Raw genomic sequence first — 20,582 nt, 5'->3', positions numbered from 1 at the left:
TTGTCATTAACATTTATAACTTATATGTTATACATCTTTCTTTTTCAGAAGCTGCAGAAGCCCGAGCTGATTTAACTAAACCCATTGTATTTCGTAAACGCCACAATCCCAAGGAGGGTTCAGAAATTGCACTGGCAACAACATCTTCAAATAAAGTTACAAAGACATCAAGCAAAGAGGAGAAACGCAAAAAATCTGATAATAAAAAAAGTGTAAAATTATCCTTTAACCCCGACGAAGAGGAAGAGGAGGACGAGTGAGGAGAAGAGTGGTAGGAGAACGAGTTCAACAAACAGTCGTCACAAAACAATTCGATCAATAAATTCGGAAATTTTCACATCACACTGTAATTATTTTAGCTGGAGTGGCGATTTCTTTTACATATATACATACACATAGATGTTGAACAGGTATGTCTGTATGTAGATATAACGAATGCATATAGTAACATATTTATATCTCCATTGGTATATAATCAATGATTTGCAAAGTACAAACACTCACACCATATACATATGTACACCAACACTGACTCATACATACACATTCATGTACTAATGTATATGCTCTGTATGTACAATACATACGTTTGGTACATATGTGTATATAACATTTTATATAATTTAATAGTTATACATACATACTACAATATGTACATACATACATACGTATATATTTAAAAATAGTTGCATATTTAGTATGTATGCATGTTTTGTTTTTTATTTAAAATTTTAGCTCATTATAGGTACAGTTTACCATTATATTAAAATTTTATTATTATTTAAATCAGTTTATTTAAATTATTTCATTTAGTTTATTTATTTTGTATGTATAACTGTACGAAGTGTTTTTCCTATGCAAATGTATAATTTTCAATGAATTTGGGACCGCCTTATTAAACTCTCAAACTTAAAAACCATGAAATACATACATAACAAAGTCCGCGAAAGGCTATAAAAAATATCATTAATATTTTAACATGTTATTGTTGTTGTAGCAGCATGTAACCTACGTTGAAGCATAGGTTTGATGCGGGGTTGGCAGCCGCAGGGTCTATCCGGTACGAAAGAACCCGCTGCTTTGCCATTTATACCCTTGATCACACTGTTGCAAAGGTATTATCTCTTTGTGCATTTAGGGATATACCCAGAATCACATTCTCAGTCGACTTATGCATGTCCGTCCGTCTGTCCATGTATTTTTATTCGAATTTTCTATCCGATTCGGCTAATAACACAGTGCAACATTTTTAAGGTGATATTGTGCAAACAATTCGAACCGAGGATTTTTTGAAAGTACAGACCCAAACGACAAGAAACCCTAGTTGGGTTTTTAAGTGTCAGATCCAGCTCGGATTTTATGGCCCCATCTAAACATGGTTAAATATAGAGTTTTTAAAGAAATTCGGGTCTATATCTCTGAAACCAATGCGAATCTTCTTCTGACCTCTGAAGCAAATTTGTAGACAAGGACAAGAATAAAATTTTTGGAGAAATAACGAACCCGAAAAACTACATTTATTGCCTCAAATTTTAAAGTATATGCAAAAATGCCGCAATTTTTATGGATTTCGCACCGTATCTCCAAAACCGTTAATTTTTTCTGAATATTTTCTTTTTGAAAAATATTCCCTGGAATGTAATACACAACTCTTCAGAATATGTCATAGTTGTAAAATGCCTCTATTCCGTTGTTTTCAGAACATTTTTCAACGACGATTTAATAAAAATGTCAATAATGTAGAGAAATCCGAAATGCGAGAATAAACTGTTGGTGTGAACTGTGTTTGAAATACGTGTTGTAAAAGACATGATGCGAAATACTGCTGAAACAACATGAAGTAAGCATTTTAGAGTTTCAGAATGTTCTAAAGAATTGTTGAGAACTTTATTTGGAAGATTTTTTCAAAAGGGTACTTGGTTCAACTCCCAAAAGTTTAGCCCATACTGACCAGAATTTCAGCAATTATGTAAAATTTTCTATATTTTATAGATTTTGATGCCCTAGAAGGAGTTTTTCTTATGTGGTTTTTTCAAAAGATAAGTTCTACCAGTTTAGGGCTACAATATCGCTAAAGACAGGAAGGCCAAATTCCTATTCGTTTCTGAGATAAAAGCCCGATAAATGCAAAAAAGTGTAGATTTAGCCCGGTTTAGATGAGGCCATAAAATCCGCACTTGATCTGACAGGACAAAACCCTACTAGGGTTTTTGTAGTCTAAGTATGTACTTTCAAAAAATGCATACTAGAAGTAATTGGGGAAGATAATTTTTTAAGAAGAACGCTCTTGCTTTTGGCTGAAATCGGTTCAGATTTCGATTTAGCTCCCAAATATATTTTCTTCCGATTTTATGTATTTGATACATTGCGAAACACGCAATATACAGTATCGGTCCCTCAGTAATTTTTTTCTAAACTGAACATTTTTGTAAGAAAATCATGTTTTAATTATACTCTCAGTATTTATGCTGACGAGGGTATATATACACTTTCATACGGACAAAATGTGCCTCATCGAAATAATGGTTTTAGACCCCAAGTATGTTCGGACGAAATGTGTTTCAAACAATTTGGAGTCGATTTAGCAATGTCCGTCCGTCTGTCTGGTTGGCTGGTGCGCACGATAACTCTCGAACGGATGAACCGATTTGGTGCAAAAATTGGCTTTCGTAATATTTTGTCCAAACTTAGTTCGAAGATGGGTTATATCGGTCCACTCCTTCCGGTACCTCCCCCACAAAAGTTCGGAAATGTTCGGAAAATGTGTGCACACTGTAACTCTTGAAGGGTGTAACCGATTAGGTCGATACTTTGCACATCGTGAAATTTCTACCAGACTTAGAAGCGGTTCTAGTGTGGATTCAATCGGTCCACTCCTTCGGGTACCTATCATACAAAATTTCGGAAAAGTTCAGTTTAGGACCTGTTTTCGAATTTCTTTGATTTTTGTTGTAAAAGCTTGTATTCACGGCCCCGCTTACGACGGAACACGTCTCATTAGGGGCAAGTCCATACTTCAAAATGCAAAAAAAAAACCAATATTTTGCCTTCGTAATATTTTGTTCAAACATAGTTTAAGTTCGAACATAAGCCATATCGGTTCACTTCTTCAGATACCTCCCACACACAAGTTCAAAAATGTCCGGAAAATTGTTCGCACGATAACTCTTGAAGGGAGTTACCGATTTGGTCCATACTTTACACATCCTAATATATCTACCAGATATAAATCAGGTTCGAATATGGACTATTTTTGTCCACTCCTTTGGATACCTATCACACAAAATTACGGATAAGTTCACTTTAAGACTTGCTTTCGAATCACTTTGATTTTTTGAAGCAACTTGCATTCATTCGCTGTCTCAATTACGACCGTAAAAGTTTTTTTAGGGGCAAGTCCATACTTCTTGAGAAAATAGCCCGAAAGGTGTAAAAAACCCCTATGACACCATATGTAGTGGCTGGAGAGCACGATAACTCTCGAACTAACCGATTTGGTTCAAAATTTGGCCTTCCTGATATTTTGTCATACTTCAGTTCGAAGATAGGCAATACCGGTCCATAACTTCCGGTAGTTCCCCCGAATATTTAAAAAATGTCACTTAAATGGCATTTGGTCCAAATTTGGATCTCCTAATATTTTGTCCAAATTTAGTTTATTTATTTATTTTATTTTATTTTATTTATTAATCAATTTGAAAATAAATAACTTCTAAAATGGAGGTACCTTAGGGTACCTCCTCCACAAAAGTTCAACAATTGTGTCTAAGTGCAGTTTAAGGTCTGTTCGAAGATCCGTCGTAAATTTATGCCCGTGGTTGTCCTGCTTACAACGATATTATGTTTTCCGTGGACAAGTCCATGCTTCTTGGCATACTGGCTCATAAGTTATACGATGACCCACTGAAGTGACTAGTGGGCGCGCTATCTATCGAAAAGATATGACCCCTAAAATAATTACCTCCTCTTCAACACTTTTGAACTTTAATCCTAATCCATGTTTTTGTCTGCAAGTTCAAATGTCTAAAAAAGGCCACAAAATAATGAAAAGACTTATGGTCTTACATTCGATCTGACCGTAGATGAAAGTTACAATTCAAATAAGCTGAGGGTATATATCTGTCGGCAAAGCCGACTGATACTTTTTTACTTGTTTTTGTTTGTATTTTTCTTTTTATTTATTTTATTTACATATATCTTTATAAATAAAAATCAAATGTCGTTCGTTGGTAATGGCATCAGTTGAGAACGGCTGGACCGATTTGGATAATTCTTTTTGTGAAAATGTTCCCGACTTAGGTTTTTATGCAAAGAAAATTTGACCACGCCCACTTACACGCCCACTTTTTCAATTTTTATATTTTCTACAAAAACTACTGAATCGATTTTCCTGAAATTGTCAGGGAATGTACAGGGATGGCCCCCGGTTAAAATGGGCTACAAATTTAGTTGAATTCCGGAGGATGCGGGGTACTTCCCCTATACCCTATTTCTTTAAAAATGCTATATTTATAATAATTACGAGGCAATTGTGGTTGTATCTCCGATCTTACGTTCTTATTTTGGACCCAAAGACTTGACAACGCCCACTTTGTAAAATATGTTGCATCTACAAAATGTATAGAGATGGCAACCGGTGAAAATAGGCTGCATATTTTGTTTGATATTAAAAAAACGCTAATTTGCAACCATAACGAATGTATCGGTTTGAAAATTTACGAATTAATCTAGAATCTGGGTACTTCTTCTGGGCATAAAGACCCGACCACGCTTACTTTTTTAAATATGTTATATCTCCAAAACTACTGAACCGATTTCCATGAAATTTGCAGCAAATGCTCAAGGTTTGTTGTGACAATGTATACTCTATGAATATCAAAGGGGTGGGGTACTTTCCCACGCCTTTCTTTTAAAGGTTATATTTATATGCAGCATTCATTTGGGAGGGGGTTGTGTCCTTGACCTTAGGTAGACATTTGGAGCCAAAATACCGGACCAAGCCCACTTTTTAAATGTGTTATTTCTTGAAAACTGATGACCACAACCATTTTTTTTCAATACATTATTTTTTCAAAACTACTGAACCTAATTTCATGAAATTCTGAGAAAATGTTCAGGAATGTTCCGTGGTCCGAAATCTTCTATATATAAAGTAGAAAAATGATTGTACGTTTGTTTGTTTTAAGTTTATGGACTCAAAAACCGCTAAACCGATCTTCCAGAAATTTTCAGAGTATATCACTATATGGCCTGAAAGGTAAAGCGTTGATCCGGAGATATAGCATCAGAATCGGTGGTACCTCAAAAAATTTAGATTTTTATGCAAATATCTATAGAATGGTAACAGATAATGTCTCCAAATTTTGGATGTTTGAAGTAATCTGGTCTAGAAATACATTTTCCAAATTATAATGAAGTCGGTTCAGATTTGGATATAGCTCCCATGTATATTTTCGGCCGATTTCATGTATTTTATGCATTAAACACGCTATGTATGTCCAATTTCAATGAATTTTGGAATGTGTGACGGAATTGGGTCTAGAAATAAATTTGCCAAATTATATTGAAATCGGTTCAGATTTTGATATAACTCCCATATATATTTTCGGCCGATTTCATGTATTTTATGCATTAAACACGCTATGTATGTCCAATTTCAATAAAAATTTAGAATGTGTGACGGAATTGGGTCTAGAAATAAATTTTCCAAATTATATTGAAATCGGTCAAGATTTGGATGTAGCTCCCATATATACGCTATATATATATACCCGATTTGATGAAAAATGGCCTACAAATAAATTTGTCAAAATATATTTTACCTTATTCGGGGTAGCGACGCGCACCGGGTTCAGCTAATGCTATATATTAGTTGATAAATTTTGGAGGCCTATTGCTTTATAATCGCTATATTTGCTAAACTTATGAATGCATCGACTTGCAAATTAATTTTCGGTACAATGGTGGTTGCGCCCCCGATCAAATGTTCTTTCTTGGTGCCCGAAGTCCCGACCACGCACAGTTTTTAAGTATGTTATATCTCGAAAACTAACAAACCGATTTTCGTGAAATGTTGTGGAATGTAGCGTGGTACATGTCGGCATGAATTTCGAAGGTGGCACGGTAAAGCATAAAGTCCAATAATATCAACACACTTAGCTCCAATATGACATTTAGGTGTTATTATGTAAGGCTGGCGAGGCCATATCGGAAAGACCGCCCGAACTATATCTGGTATCTGAAATAATATTAATATTTTATTAAAAGTAATGTCTCAGAGTTTATTACATAACATTATTCAATGCTTTATATTTTAAGATAAAAGTGGATTTTTTGAGTTTGATGATATAAATGGTTTATATTGTTGTATAAATTTAACAAATTTATAACTTTATGTTATAAAATTTTTTTTATATTTTCGGCCGATTTCATGTATTTTATGCAATTAACACGCTATGTATGTCCAATTTCAATGAAATTTGGAATGTGTGACGGAATTGGTTCTAGAAATAAATTTGTTGAGTTTGATGATATAAATGGTTTATATTGTTTTTTTTTTATATTTAACAAATTTATAACTTTATGTTATAAAATTTTAATTATAATACCATTGTCGATATCAGTTTAGGTTTTGAGTTCCCTTAACGAAGTTAGAGATAAAAATAAATTAAAGCGCTTTCTATTATGTAATCTACAAGTAGGAAATCGGAAGTTTACAATAAAAAACAATTACGTATTAGTTAAAATATTTTGCCGTTTGCTTCTGAGTCATGTTTATGTTATTCCTTTATAAAGAAATGTACCTTTTTATTCTAGAAAATTTCGTAATTTTCTATATACATACATTGCTGACCACTACGGATTTTTTACCCCCCGAATATCTCCCTACCGTATTGGTAAGCATTTTTTCACAGTTTAGTGAAAAGTGTTTAGCCAGCCAGCCAGTCACTCTGTCGTTCCCCCCTGTACGTAACTCTTTCCTCTATCGGTCTCCTTGGTATGTTACTATAGTATATTTCATATATTTTATAACGAAATCTGTTTTATAACTTGTTTATCGGTTTCTGCTTTTCTCGTGTCACTTCCTTTTGAACTGCTTTAGCCAGTTCCTTTTCCCCTTGATATTCGTCGTACTGTGCGGATTGGATTGGTGTTTTTTTGTTAAACAACGATACCGATACCTAATTTAAAAAAGTAAATTTCGAATGCTACGGCAACACTTTAACCACCTCATCATTGGCGGCTGGGAAGTCTAGCTCACCTTATGTTAATATTTCTTACTATTTGATTAGATTTTCTTTAATATGTTTCAATTTACTTTTCCCGCGCCACAATACCCAATGCAAATGTAATCTGATGGATTGTTTGCATCAATTCAGATCTCTTCACTAGTATGTAATTACGTATAGTATGTATGTATATTCAGTTTACTGTCCCTTAAAAGCGGCATTATGCTATGACGATGACAGTGAATGTGCGGCGGCGAGGTGTCTTTGTTTATGTGTTTCGATTTAGGTTTTTCGTTTACGTTTAGCATGTTTATCGGTTTTGTTTTGTTTACCATATTCTTGATATTCTTGGCAATTTTGTATTGCGGCGTTCAGTATGCATTGGATGTGTGGTGTACTTGTTTGAGCACCCAGCAGCAACATTTGTTTGGGAGCGTTTTACTATTTTGTTGTGGGTAAGAACATGGTCTGCTCGCAAACAAAAAGCCCAAAAATTGTTGAATTTGTTTTGTTATTTTTCAATTCTATTCGTGGATGACATTTGGTCGGTCTTCCATTATTCCATGACATTTGGTTTTCAGATGTTTGTTTGTGGGATTTCTCAAACAAATCATTTCAACAAATATAAGAGATATTCTATATTACAAAGAGCCAAAGCCGAACGTTCTCTTTACTTGCTGTATGTAACTGCTCTCGGTTTCTCTTCTGATTGTCGCGATTAAAAGTAAAATCAACCCTCAGTGGTGAAGTTCAAATGTGTTTCGGGCAAACACCATGAACTATTACTGCAGTGTTGTTTTCAAAAGGTACAGTTTTGTATCCATGGGATAATACAAGTTGTATGTTTAAATTTTTGTATCAGATTTGAATCACATTTTTATGTTACATAATTTTCACGAAGATACATTAAGATACAAATTGCAATTACTAAAGTTTGCTATAATTACATATTAAGTTTGATGTGATGGCCTTGTTATAATTGTATATTTTTCAAATAATTATCATAGATACTTTATAGGGTTACCAATGATGTTTTACTGAACTCTGATTTGTTATTTAAGCGTCCGTTTAGTTAATTTATTGCAGACCTGTTTCACTATATCGAAAGAAAATTATTGCGAATGAAAAACCTGGCAATATTGACTTTGCCTTTGCTTTAAAACAACCAAAAAATTTAAAAATCGTACACAAGTTTAGTTGTTTTTCTTTCGTTTTCATTTTCGTTCGACATAGTGAAACAGGCTGTGCGTTTTTAACATTATGCCTGTTCCAGAACCTGTAAGAATCTACAAATATTTGCCACGATAACAATTTTTGTGATATCGTTCTGAAACGAACATTTACGATTCTGAAACGAACAGTTATGGCCTGTTCCAAACCTGCAAAAATCTATTACTTTTTTTAATTTTTTTCGATAACATGAATTGTTATCGTAGTAACAATTTGTAGATTATTGCAGGTTCTGGAACAGGCATATTATTTTACATCTCTATACTTTTTTCACAAAGTCGTAAAGACAATGAATTAAAAGATAACTATAAAATGTCGGTGTTGCTCAAATTTGTTATTGGTTTTGCATCAAAAACAAGTTAACAGGTATTAGACAACTTTGACAACCGAGGTATACCCTAAATGTTCTAAGAACAGATCCCTTGGATTAAAAATAAATAACATTTTTGTTAGTGATAGAGGATTTTTTGGGAGTCACTCGATAGTTATTATTGTGCCCATCGGCCACCACCAAAAAATTATACCTATCGTTGTTATCATAAAAACAAGGACTACCTTCGATGAAAATTCCAAAACAATCCTTGAACAGTCCTTAGGCAAAGTTTTTATCTTTGGTGAAGGAGGCAGTCCCAGGTATTGTCCGATATGGACCTTCTTGGGACGTTTGGAAGAAATTTTACGATGTGCAAGTTTCGGCCAAACCGACTACCCAATTCACAGTCTTTCTTTGAGCTTTTGGGCCATTTCCTCAGGAAGTATTTCCTTACCTCCAAAAAAATTACCATTGTAATGAGGGGCGTGAAGACAACCTGATTAAAAAAAAGCAAAACGATTTCAAGCATGTCATGTGTGGGATGTACCCACCGCAAGGAGTGGACCGATATAGTCGGCATTCGAACATTATATCTGTCTGGAAAAAAAATATTGATCCAAATTGGTTAATTCCTTCGAGAGTTGCCGTGCTCCCCAATTTAACAAACAAATTGTGAACTTTTGTGGTGGAGGTACCAGAAGTTTGGGCATAATATTACGACTACCAACTATAGGACAAAATCGTTTGATCCGTTCTGAAACTGATTTCATACAAAAACATAAGTGGGGTTAAAATCATTTTTTCGATGAGACACGTATTTGACATATCAAAATGCATATACCGCCTTTAACAACCATACAGAGGGTATTATAAATATTATCAATGAATATGGGAACAGCTTCTCATGATACCTATAGCCGTTTAATGTTAACTCAGATTTTATAAGCATGACATGCTACTTTGTGCGACAACCCTGTTTTATTTGTACTAAACTAAGTAACCTTTCAAATACAGCACTTGTAGCCGCAGAAGATACTGAAAGTCAAATTCACTCAGCAGATATTCTCGCACACTTCTCTCTCATTGTGCATGACGAAAGGTTGCCTGCTCTCCATGGTTGGTGTACTCAATGCTGCTCTTGATAATTTTGGCAACCTTTAGTTGTTTGTTGGTTTTCAAGAGTGTTGTGTGTCGTGTTTTGATATCACGGAATCTGTCTATGCGTTACCGTTAGCCGGTCAAAAAACTTTGTTGTAATTATTTTTGTTACGCCTCTTCCCCACATCACTACCAAACCTTCTTTGGAGGTCGAAGCCAAAAAGTTCTCCAACGCACATTGCCATTACCAGCACTCTCTCCATCCATACCGTATTGATGACAGTACCCAAACCAGGACCAATATTGTAGATGGGGCCATTGTTGTTGGTAGTTCTTATTGTGCCTCAAACTCCCTTCGTTGACATGCAGTAAAAACTTGGACAATCTTTTGGCTGATGATGGTGCACTTAACAGCATTCATGGTATGAAGCAGTGTTATACCGCAAATACTCCTCCTTGCCTAAGACAAAATAAACGTTAACTATTAGAACCACGTTGCTTTTGGATGCGATTTGTTGTAGTCAGCTGAAGCTGCAAAAACTCATACTCGACAATATATGTTTCTTCTTCTTGCCCACCGCTAGTCATGCCAGTGTTGCTCCGTCCCGTTCTACTTCTTCTAGTTTCTTTATTTTACACCACACTCTTCTTCGGACTGACTGAATGGCTGGTTGGCTGACTGATTCACTTATAGCGAAACAAGCAAAATATATTCTTGCTTGTGTGTTTTAGCTTCATTTTCGTCGTTTGTTGTATTTCGTTTTAGTCGCTTGCTTAACATCTCGTCCGTCTGTTTGTCTGTCTCGTTACACATACCGTCCGTCCGTCCATTTGTCGAATTGTTGGATCAACTATCCGAAGCATTATTTCGAACACCAGCTGAGCAGTCAGAATGCCAGTTCAAAAACGTTGTTCAAAACGTCGTATAGTCGGTCGAGTCGATGTGTGTGTATGTGTGTTTATACCAAAAAGTTATATGTTTTGTTCAGCCGCTAACTTTACAAATTGACGGGGACAGACCATTCAATGTGTTCTGTTCTTATATATTTTAAAATATACATATCTATTTGTACTTACATATATGTATAAAGATAACTATGTACTTTCTTATTTGCACACATACTATTACATATATATGGCTCGGATATATAATCAGCGACAATTTTATGTCTTGACAATGATTTCTATTCTCCGGGAAACCTATTGAATCCCGGAGAATAGAAATCATTGTCAAGACATACATTTATTTCAGGCAATTTTTATTTTATACGAGTTAGACATAAATATTTTATTTTAGGCTTTAAAGGAGGAATAAATTTGGCGCCAAAATTAAAATTGAAAATTAAAAACAAACAATACTTTTCTAATAAGAATATTGAATATTATAATGTGCTTCTATTTTCAGAAAGGTATGCCTAAAATAACAATAATGGTATTCGCTTGGTATATCTTTCTCAGTAAGGCAAAATTTAAATGTAGTTCTTATCTACAGCTATAGTTTATAGTAACTTAAAGATATGAATATAAGATATAACAAACATCCCAGATAGGAAAAGGGAGACTGAATTTTGATTTAGAATCTAAACAATGTTTTATTTGACACTTTAGGTGGCTATAACAAACAATTTGCCCTCATATTTGATCTAAGCATAAAGTTCAAGTGTTTTAAAATTGAGAAATTTTAAGGTGTTTTCTTCCACTGCACTATAGGTAATTTGGACAGGTTTTTAGGCAAAAAAGGCACTTTTAATAACGCGAGTTTTCTAATTTGATTCGAAGAAAGAACATATGGATGTGCAATTTGTTTTCAAAAATATTCAAAACTCGCGATATTAAATTAAAATAAAAATTTCGAAAACAAAATAAAAAAAATATTAAAACTCAGAGCAGAATTTTAAAGCAATTTGTAAGAGTTTGGTAATAATCAAATACATAGATATTCAGTGGAATGGTGGCGTTATGTACTTTCTGGTTTAAGAAATAATTTTCTTCAAAATGTTTGTTACAATGAAAAAAATCGTCATATGGGATACAACCTAAGAAAGCAATATTATAGTTTTTTATTATAGACTTCTACAAAATTATCCAACTTTGTCTGAAATTCTGGTACCGGTAATATATTCAGAAAAGGGTACTACATAATATACCAAGGTGAGATTTTTTGCGTTTTTCAGAGTTATATCACTTTTTTGAAGGTGCCCTCCTTGCAGAAAAAAATATTTTTTTTAATTTTTGATTTGGTGAAGAAAATATTAAACACGGAAAAAGCATCCGATTTGAACTAAAAATATATTTTCTTTAAAGAAATATTCACCATGTGTTGCAAAAATGTGCAGAGGTGTCGTCTTCAACATTTTTGTTAATTATATGTGTAATACGTTCTAACTAGGGATCATGATTGCGCGGTTTATTTGGTCCTTTTAAATAAATAATATAAAGATCTCTTCGCGAATCAATATTTTAAACATATCAATGTTTATAAAATTTTTTTGGCGGATCAATATTTTAGTCGATTTTGACCGCGTTCATTGGTTTTGAATGAATAAAATAGTTAATATAAGAATTAGGGGTAGGAACAACAAAATTTATTTGTTACATCCGCAGTTCTTTAAAACCGTGTTCGTCTGTAATATTATTATTAAAGCTTACTTTTAAATATTATATATTAAAATATTTTTGTATTGATTTTAGTTGACCTTTGGACTCAATATTCCTTTTTAGTTTAGTTTGGCTCGAGGTCAGTAGAATAAAAAACAATTTTTGGTTTTTTATATCATTTTATTTTCCAATATTTTGATCAACATCGTCGATCATCAGCAAGGATTTTGTTTTCGTTTTAATCTCGGACAACAAAGTTTACTTCCACACCATTCGCAAGTATTTTCCGACTTCGGAATAAAATAAAATGATAATATAAAAAAAACCAAAAATTGGTTTTTATTCCGCTGACCTCGAGCCAAACTAAACTAAAAAGGAATATATGTATATTAAAATATTTAAAACGGCGCTTAAATTCGTCGCTATCAGCTTGTTCTTAAAACCGGTCCTGTAAATCCTAACAAATTGTAGGAAATTCTACTCGCGGGGTGACAATTTTTGTTCGTTATAATCGTAGTCATTTTAAGAAGTTGAACGTGTGCACAAATATTAAGAAAAATTCTTTCGGAACCCAAAACTATGTTCGTTATAAACGTAGTTTCTTATAACCGAGTTTGCTATATCCGAATTCTACTGTGTAAATCTTTGTTTTATCTTACTTTTGCTTATAAAGCATTAAAAATGTATAAAAAGTCCATAAGTCCACCGCTATTAATTTTTGTCTCAAAAAACAGGCCAAATTACATATAGTGCACTGGATGATCTTTGATTTGGAGGCGTACCCTGTCAGAAACATCCTCATAGGATGCTGTAAACTCCGTCTGCATAGATGGGTCCATGGATTTTTAAAATATTTCTTTTAAACAAGCCAAGGACAAGCTTCGCATGTACCAAGGTTTCTGAGCCTTGTCTGACGAAAAGTTCATTTGGTTTCGAACTGCCAGCTCAGCTGATAGTAGCGTCTATTGGTCAGTATCGTCTTATTAGTAAATGGCGGATTCGATGTGTAGACACAATTCCACTCTCCCATGGTTACAGTCCATAAGTCCACCGCTATTAATTTTTGTCTCAAAAACAGGCCAAATTACATATAGTGCACTGGATGATCTTTGATTTAGAGGCGTACCCTGCCAGAAACATCCTCATAGGATGCTGTAAACTCCGTCTGCATAGATGTGTCCATGGATTTTTAAAATATTTCTTTTAAACAAGCCAAGGACAACTTCGCATGTACCAAGGTTTCTGAGCCTTGTCTGACGAAAAGTTCATTTGGTTTCGAACTGCCAGCTCAGCTGATAGTAGCGTCTATTGGTCAGTATCGTCTTATTAGTAAATGGCGGATTCGATGTGTAGACACAATTCCACTCTCCCAGGGTTACAGTTTCTACCTTAATATTTTGTCAGTTGTTACATAAATTGTTGACATATGTATTAATACTTAATATACATACATTTCAGATTTGCTGATTTTGCTATAAAATTTATTATTTTTATTTCTTCTAATTACAGTTTCCCTAATTTCATCGGCATTTGAATACTCCAGATACCGAAAGTTACTAAAAAATCCATACATCCATACCGAAGACAATCTGGCAACATCAATTCTATAATATGACTGAAGTTGGTGTTTCTATGCCGGAAGGTTCAGGTTTATCATCAACGGCTAACCTACAGAAATCTGAGACAACTGCAACAGCCAGTGGCAGTCAAGAAAATGGTAGTCCTACCAATATCAACGATAGCGGCAGCAGTAAGACAACACAATCCACAATTAAACTAAATCAAAACTGCAACAAAGATGAAACAATGGAAGTGGATGGTGTTGACACCGAGGAGGATGATTCACAGATAACCTCGTCAACCGAGACAGGCGGAGGGACAGGAGGCGATGTTAGAGACCGTGACGAAAATAGCAACAATAGCAAAACAGAAATACCTTCGAAGACATCGGGTAACGTGAACGAGGACTCCTCAAATGCTTGCGAAAGTATATCACAAAATTGTGATAGTGTAAATAGCTCAGATGCAGGAAAAACACATTCTTCAAATCGTGCTCGAGATTCAGACAACGACACAAACACAAATGACAGTCATGCAGCATCGAAGACACAACACAGTGAAGAGGGCGAGGGCCCAATAAGTGCAGATGGGTCGGCTAATCATGTCGACGACACTTCAAATGATAATTCCAACCACACAAATCCTGATCCTTTGGCTGTACCAAATTCGAAACAAAGTCAAAATGGTTCTGCGTCTGCTGAGGAGAAGCAATCCGATGGTGGTGTTGTGGATTTGGGAGATGATTCAGACATTGAAATGTCGGAGACGTCGAATAGAAAGGACTCCCAAAATAAAGATAAACCGCAGACACACGATTCAGATGGTGCAGTGGTTATAGGCTCTGATTCCGAAAACGAAAGTGAAAAGCCGTCTAATGTATCTGTAGCTCCCACGCCGCCTCCCTCAAAATCGTCCGAAACCGCATCGAAACCGCCAGCAGTAGTTGAAGATGACGATGACGACGATGATTGTGTGGTTATAGAAGACGATAGTCCGCCGCCTACAGCGAATGATCTCTCGAAGCGTAAGTTGGATGCCACGGGTGGCCAAGAAGATTTATCGCAGCCCCCAAACAAACGACAACGCAACAGCCTAACCCCAACCCAAGGACAGTTAAGCATTAAAGATGCTCGGTCTTTGATGGGACCGTCGTCAGATGTATCAAATAAAAATGCAATCGTATATCCTGTAAATATTACACCCGCCTCGCCAGTAACAGGGCCACCGAAACTAGTACCGGTAGGAGCGCCTATTGCAGCAACTTCGTCTATACCCGGTTTAGCTATGTTGCCCGGCTTAAATAACACAACCAACGCCAATTGTTTGCCTGGCCTGACAGACGATATGTTCGTTTTAGAGGCCCCTTCCTTTATTGTTCCATATATCTATGAAAAACCTCCATCTGACCAAATAAAAGACGTCGTCAAAGAGCTGGAAGAAAAATTTGCCTTTACAAAAGAAGATTTGGCGACAGTAGATAAGACAGACGAATTCGACATGATGACAGAGCAGAACAAAGAAGATCGAGAAGAAAAAAGTGCCAAAAAGAAGAAACGAGGGCAAGGCGACGATGATTCATGGTCTGAAGAGGACGAAGATTCGGAGGAGGACGATGATGACGACTCCGAGTCGGGAGTCCGAACAAAGGTTCTAATAAAGGAAGCATCTGATGACATATCCGCCCTGAAAGGAGCAATAAAACCTGCAGCTGCGGTGGCCGCGACAGCCACCAATTCAACCGTACCTGCTAAACCTGGGCAAGAGAATTACTTCGAAAGCCCCCTGGGTAAATTCTTTATGGACATTGGTGTTGGATTAGTTCAGGAATATGTACAGAACGATCTAATACGACTTCAGAAACGAAAAATGCGCAAGAGTTTGGGTCGTAATACCGCTGAATTCGAAAAGGCAATTGCTGCCCTTACGGCTAATATGGAGGCGTCAAAGAAGAAGAATGCTCCCTTCAAATTTAACATGAAGCGCTGCGAGTTCTGCAACTTCAAATCCGAATCGGCACTTGCCATGGCAAATCATTACGAAACACCTCACATGAATGGAGTCATGTACAAATGTAACTTCTGTATTTTTGAAATACGAAATGCCACTGAAATTGTCTATCACATGGAAGCAGTTCATAACATCAAAGCTCGTCTCATCAAGCCCCTACCATATCATCAATGCCCTAATTGTGGATTTGAAGATAACGGCAAGGCAAAATTGGCACGTCATCAGCCCGTGTGCGCCAAGAAATTCCGGCCTGAAATTAATTTGGCACCACCAAACGATTGGGAAGCGCCCGCTAAAATTCCTCGCATTAAGCCCAGACATGGCCTGGTGGGAACAGCTACCGCTTACCAGGCAATGGCTGCACAGGCTGCTGCCCAAAAGGCAGCATTGGCTACAATACAACAACAGCAACAGGCTAGAAATTTGCAAGCAGCAGCATTGGCGGCGCAGACTGCTGCAGCGAACAAGATCAGAGGGCGGTCTCCACAAATGCCTGTGGGAAATAAGAATATACCACCATCTACTGGCGCTATGATTCGTGCCGCTAATCAAGTTCGCAATCCTGCAGCTACAAATGTTGTACTGCCGAACAATTACCAGCTAGGAAATATCGCTGGACAAATTCTATCAGGCAATGCAGCCTCGTCTAAAAAACAACTGAGCACGGGTCAACCTAGCATTTCGATAACACCACTACCTCGACAAACAGCTGGAGCGGCAGCGCAATCGCCAACAACCAGTAAGGTACCACCAGCCGGTATGAAACCGGGTCAAAATCCAGCTGGTGGCAAGGCTCAATTTGTTATATGCGAGATATGTGATGGTTACATAAAGGATTTAGAACAATTGCGTAATCATATGCAATGGATGCACAAAGTTAAGGTAAGTAGTAGCACTGTATATAGTAAGACATTTTACTAATTATCTTCAATGTCTCTTATTTCAGATTCACCCCAAGATGATTTATAATAGACCACCATTAAATTGCCAGAAGTGTCAGTTCCGATTCTTCACAGATCAGGGCTTAGAACGTCACTTGTTGGGCTCTCATGGTTTGGTAACAAGCTCTATGCAAGAAGCCGCTAATAAAGGCAAGGACGCAGGAAGATGTCCAGTATGCGGTAGAGTAAGTATCATTGGGACAAATTTTATTTGTTGCGAAGAGACAATTATATGATTGCCCAACAATACAATATGCCTCGCTTTTTTCGCTGCTGTCAAAAAGATAGATTTCCTGCCATCCGTTTTTTTGATGGCTCGTATTGTGTCAAAGTATGCCTGTGATTAATAACCTTAAAACAATTGCCAATCGACATTGGATGAACAAGTATCAACTGTTGAAATTTTGCCTTTTTATGGCGAAGATCATTTTTTTAATGATTTTTGTTAATTTTCTCGTTTAGAGTTAAGCTTGATGATCTGAAATTATTTGCAAGTGAAAAAGGAAAGCCAAGGACTCGAACCCACATAGTCACCAAATTACGTTACCTGGTTTCATTGGTGGTAAAGCAAATCTTCGGACGTATCGACTATGCAATGGCTTCTCTATCCTAGAACTTATCGTTTTTCAAATGCAAATGTGTTTTTGTACATTAACGCGGATACTTGGCCACAGAAATGTATTCTTCATGACAAACGCTTTTTGCGCTGACTTTGAAGTTATGAGTTGGCTTTGAACGCTAACACGCCATGACAACATTTTTTGATATGTTTTTCAAGGACGTGAGTTCAAATCCCAGCCGGGCTCAGCCTGTTTTTTATTTTTTGAAATTTTTTTGTTTTGTTATTCACTGCATTGGAATCATAATTGTTGAAAAGGACTACGCTTTCAAAACAAGTCTTCTCTTAGGAAGAAATGGTGAATGTGTAGGAAACTCGACCGGTAAAGGATTTTCGCCCGTCCACAGTCTATCTTCTATCTATTCCATTCTACTTTATATTCCTTTACTTGCTTGTTCTTACTGGAAACAATTTGCTCAATAGAAACTAGCAAGTTTTCAATGAAGAACGTTGGATACGTGTTTTTAACATACATACAAAAACGGACTAGCAAACATGTTAAAAAACTCAAACTGACTACACCGATTTTACACTAGGTTATACTACCTGCTAAAACAATGCAATATGGAGTTTTTATACCCTCAGCATTTATGCTAGCGAGGGTATATACACTTTCATACGGACAAAATTTGCCCCATCGAAATAATGGTTTTAGATCCCAAGTATGTTGGGACGATCTCCCTTTCAGACAAGTTGTAGTCGATTTAGTAATGTTCGTCTGTATGTCTGGTTGGCTGGAGCGCACGATAACTCTCGAACGGATTAACCGATTTGGTTCAAAATTTGGCATTCATAATATTTTGCCCAAACTTAAATCAAGTCCAAGATGGGCCATATGGGTCCACTCCTTCTGTTACTTCCCTCACAATAGTTCAAAACTTTTCGCTAAAATGGTGTTCGCGATAACTCTCGAAGGCAGTAACCGATTGATCCATACTTTGCACATTGTAATATTTCAACGAGACCTAGATCAGGTTGGAGTATGGACTTTACATGTCAACTCCTTCGGGTAACTCCCACTCAAAATTTCGGAAAAGTGCTGTTTAGTTTTGATTGTTCTTGCGACAGTTTGCACTCAAGGTCCCTATTACGATGGTACAAGTTTTTTGAGTGGCAAGTACATACTTCTTGAGAAAATGACCCCAAAAGCTGTTGAAAATTCCGAACCGAATACTGCGTTGGTCCACACTTTGCATATCTTAATATTACTTCGAATATTGGATGAAATTCCAAGATGGTGCTCATAGGTCTACTCCTTCCGATACCTCCCACACAAAAGTTCGAAAATATTAAAATTGTACGCGCGTTATCTATAAACGGATCGATTTGGGCCAAACTTTGTATCTCGAAATATTTTATACAAACTTGGTTTGCTTGGTTTATATTCAAAAGTGGGCCCCCTATCGGCCCACTCCTTAGGGTACCGCCCACACAAGTGTTCAACATTTTTGTTTAAGTGCTGTTAAGGGTCTGTCCAAGGATCCTTTGGAAATTTTTACAGAAGATACTCCTAGTGGCCCTGTTTACAGCGATATTATGTTTTTCGTGGACAAATCCAAGATTCCTGATATAATAGTCCAAAATCTCTAAATTATATGGTGACATTTAAGTAAATGTCTGCTGTGCGCGATACCTATAGAGAGAAATGACTCGCAAAATAAGACCCACTTCCAAAATGGACTATGTTGGTTCATTACTTTAGGTACCTCTCCCGCAAAACTTTTGAGCTTTAATTGAAATCCATATTTTTGTCGGCAAGTTCATACGTCCAAAATTCTGAAAATCCCCTTTTTGAACATGTGGGTTAAAAAGAATATGGCTGCACTCTTCCATATGAAAAAAGTTGCACCTTCTAAGTTATTCATGGAGTTATATATATACATTGATGATACATGGGTTTGAATTAAGAAACATAGTTGAGGCACCTATTTTCAAACTTGAATGACAGTTTTGTAGCCGTTGGCCAAGTATGTTGATGACGTTTATTTCCGTTTACCTTTACAGATGTATCAGTGGAAGCTCTTGAACCATGTGTCACGAGATCATCATATGACTCTGAAACCGGCACATTTATCCTATAAGTGTACTGTCTGTACAGCCACATTTGGAATGTATAAACAATTTGAGACGCACGTCTACACAGCTCACAGTACTGTGGCCAAAAAGGCTATGGATGGCAAGAAGAACTCAACGGCTACAAATTCATCGGCTGGTAGTAGTGGGCGTAATAGTCTATCAGCAGCAAACGATTCACTGTTAAAACCATTAAAGATAAACGATGAAATCACAATTATACCACAACCTGCATCAAAATCGCGCATTTCAAACATGGATACTCATGTTATTGGTAAGAAGTCATATTTTGAAAATTTGTATGAATCACTTTATGATAATCAACAAATTTACTATTGCAGATTAAGTTACTTTGTTTAAGATAAGGCCAAGAAGGACACACTGTAATGTGTTGACAACGTACCAACCAGCCTATATGACTGCTAGTATTGGAACGACAGTAAAATGTACTTTGCAAAGAGCAAGTGGAAATCTTAAATACCATGTGGAATCGTTTTTACCACATCCGAAAAAGCTGGAAAATGCAAAAATAGTGGCTGCTGTGTAAAATATTTCTCAAGAATAACTGAATTTTTCCTCGTCCTCTCACCCACTCAAATTCATATGAGAACAAAAATGTAGATTTTCTTCGTATTCCTACTTCCGTTTTATATTATCTAAATGCCCATACCAAACATCTCCGCAAAAGTTCCCCACAAGAAATTGTCATTGCTAACCTAAATAGTAATTTCAATTTGGATCAATTGTTTAGCATAACTTTCCATTTTTATTTAGAATCCTTTTAAGCATATACTGAAAATAATAATGAAATTCGTATTCGAAACAATTTTTTTTTTTTGTTTTTATTAATTTTTTCATTTCATTTTTCTACGTGGAAAGAGAGGAAAGAACCCTGAACCACAATAAATTACAAA

At 36.1% G+C, this 20,582-nt stretch overlaps 2 protein-coding genes across 2 annotated transcripts in view; both read left to right on the top strand.

The window, feature by feature from the left end:
* Positions 1 to 14,595, top strand: part of LOC141402286 (uncharacterized protein KIAA1143 homolog) — a 23,113-nt gene extending 8,518 nt beyond the window's left edge. Inside the window, exons 3-4 of the mRNA XM_073983210.1 lie at positions 49 to 410; positions 13,978 to 14,595. Coding sequence (XP_073839311.1) covers positions 49 to 260 — 212 coding nt within the window. The 3' untranslated portion in view covers positions 261 to 410; positions 13,978 to 14,595. The remainder of the gene's footprint in view (positions 1 to 48; positions 411 to 13,977) is intronic.
* MEP-1 (zinc finger protein MEP-1) lies at positions 14,080 to 20,582 on the top strand. Its single transcript, XM_073983180.1, has 4 exons — positions 14,080 to 16,917; positions 16,982 to 17,161; positions 19,600 to 19,942; positions 20,010 to 20,582. The coding sequence occupies exons 1-4, from the start codon at positions 14,080 to 14,082 to the stop codon at positions 20,012 to 20,014; spliced, it is 3,366 nt and encodes a 1,121-aa protein (XP_073839281.1). The 3' UTR covers positions 20,015 to 20,582.

Source organism: Musca autumnalis, unplaced genomic scaffold, assembly GCF_047663935.1.
Source record: "Musca autumnalis isolate F117 unplaced genomic scaffold, ASM4766393v1 scaffold_4, whole genome shotgun sequence".
In the NCBI taxonomy this organism is placed as follows: Eukaryota; Metazoa; Arthropoda; class Insecta; order Diptera; family Muscidae; genus Musca; species Musca autumnalis.
This window is presented reverse-complemented; position numbering and strand designations above follow the sequence as displayed.

Bases quoted from the DNA above. Each gene is read 5' to 3' on its own strand.
- MEP-1 (XM_073983180.1), top strand. From the start codon at position 14,080: ATGACTGAAGTTGGTGTTTCTATGCCGGAAGGTTCAGGTTTATCATCA. The intron at 16,918-16,981 runs GTAAGTAGTAGC...CTCTTATTTCAG, and splicing joins AATGGATGCACAAAGTTAAG to ATTCACCCCAAGATGATTTA. The intron at 17,162-19,599 runs GTAAGTATCATT...TTACCTTTACAG, and splicing joins GATGTCCAGTATGCGGTAGA to ATGTATCAGTGGAAGCTCTT.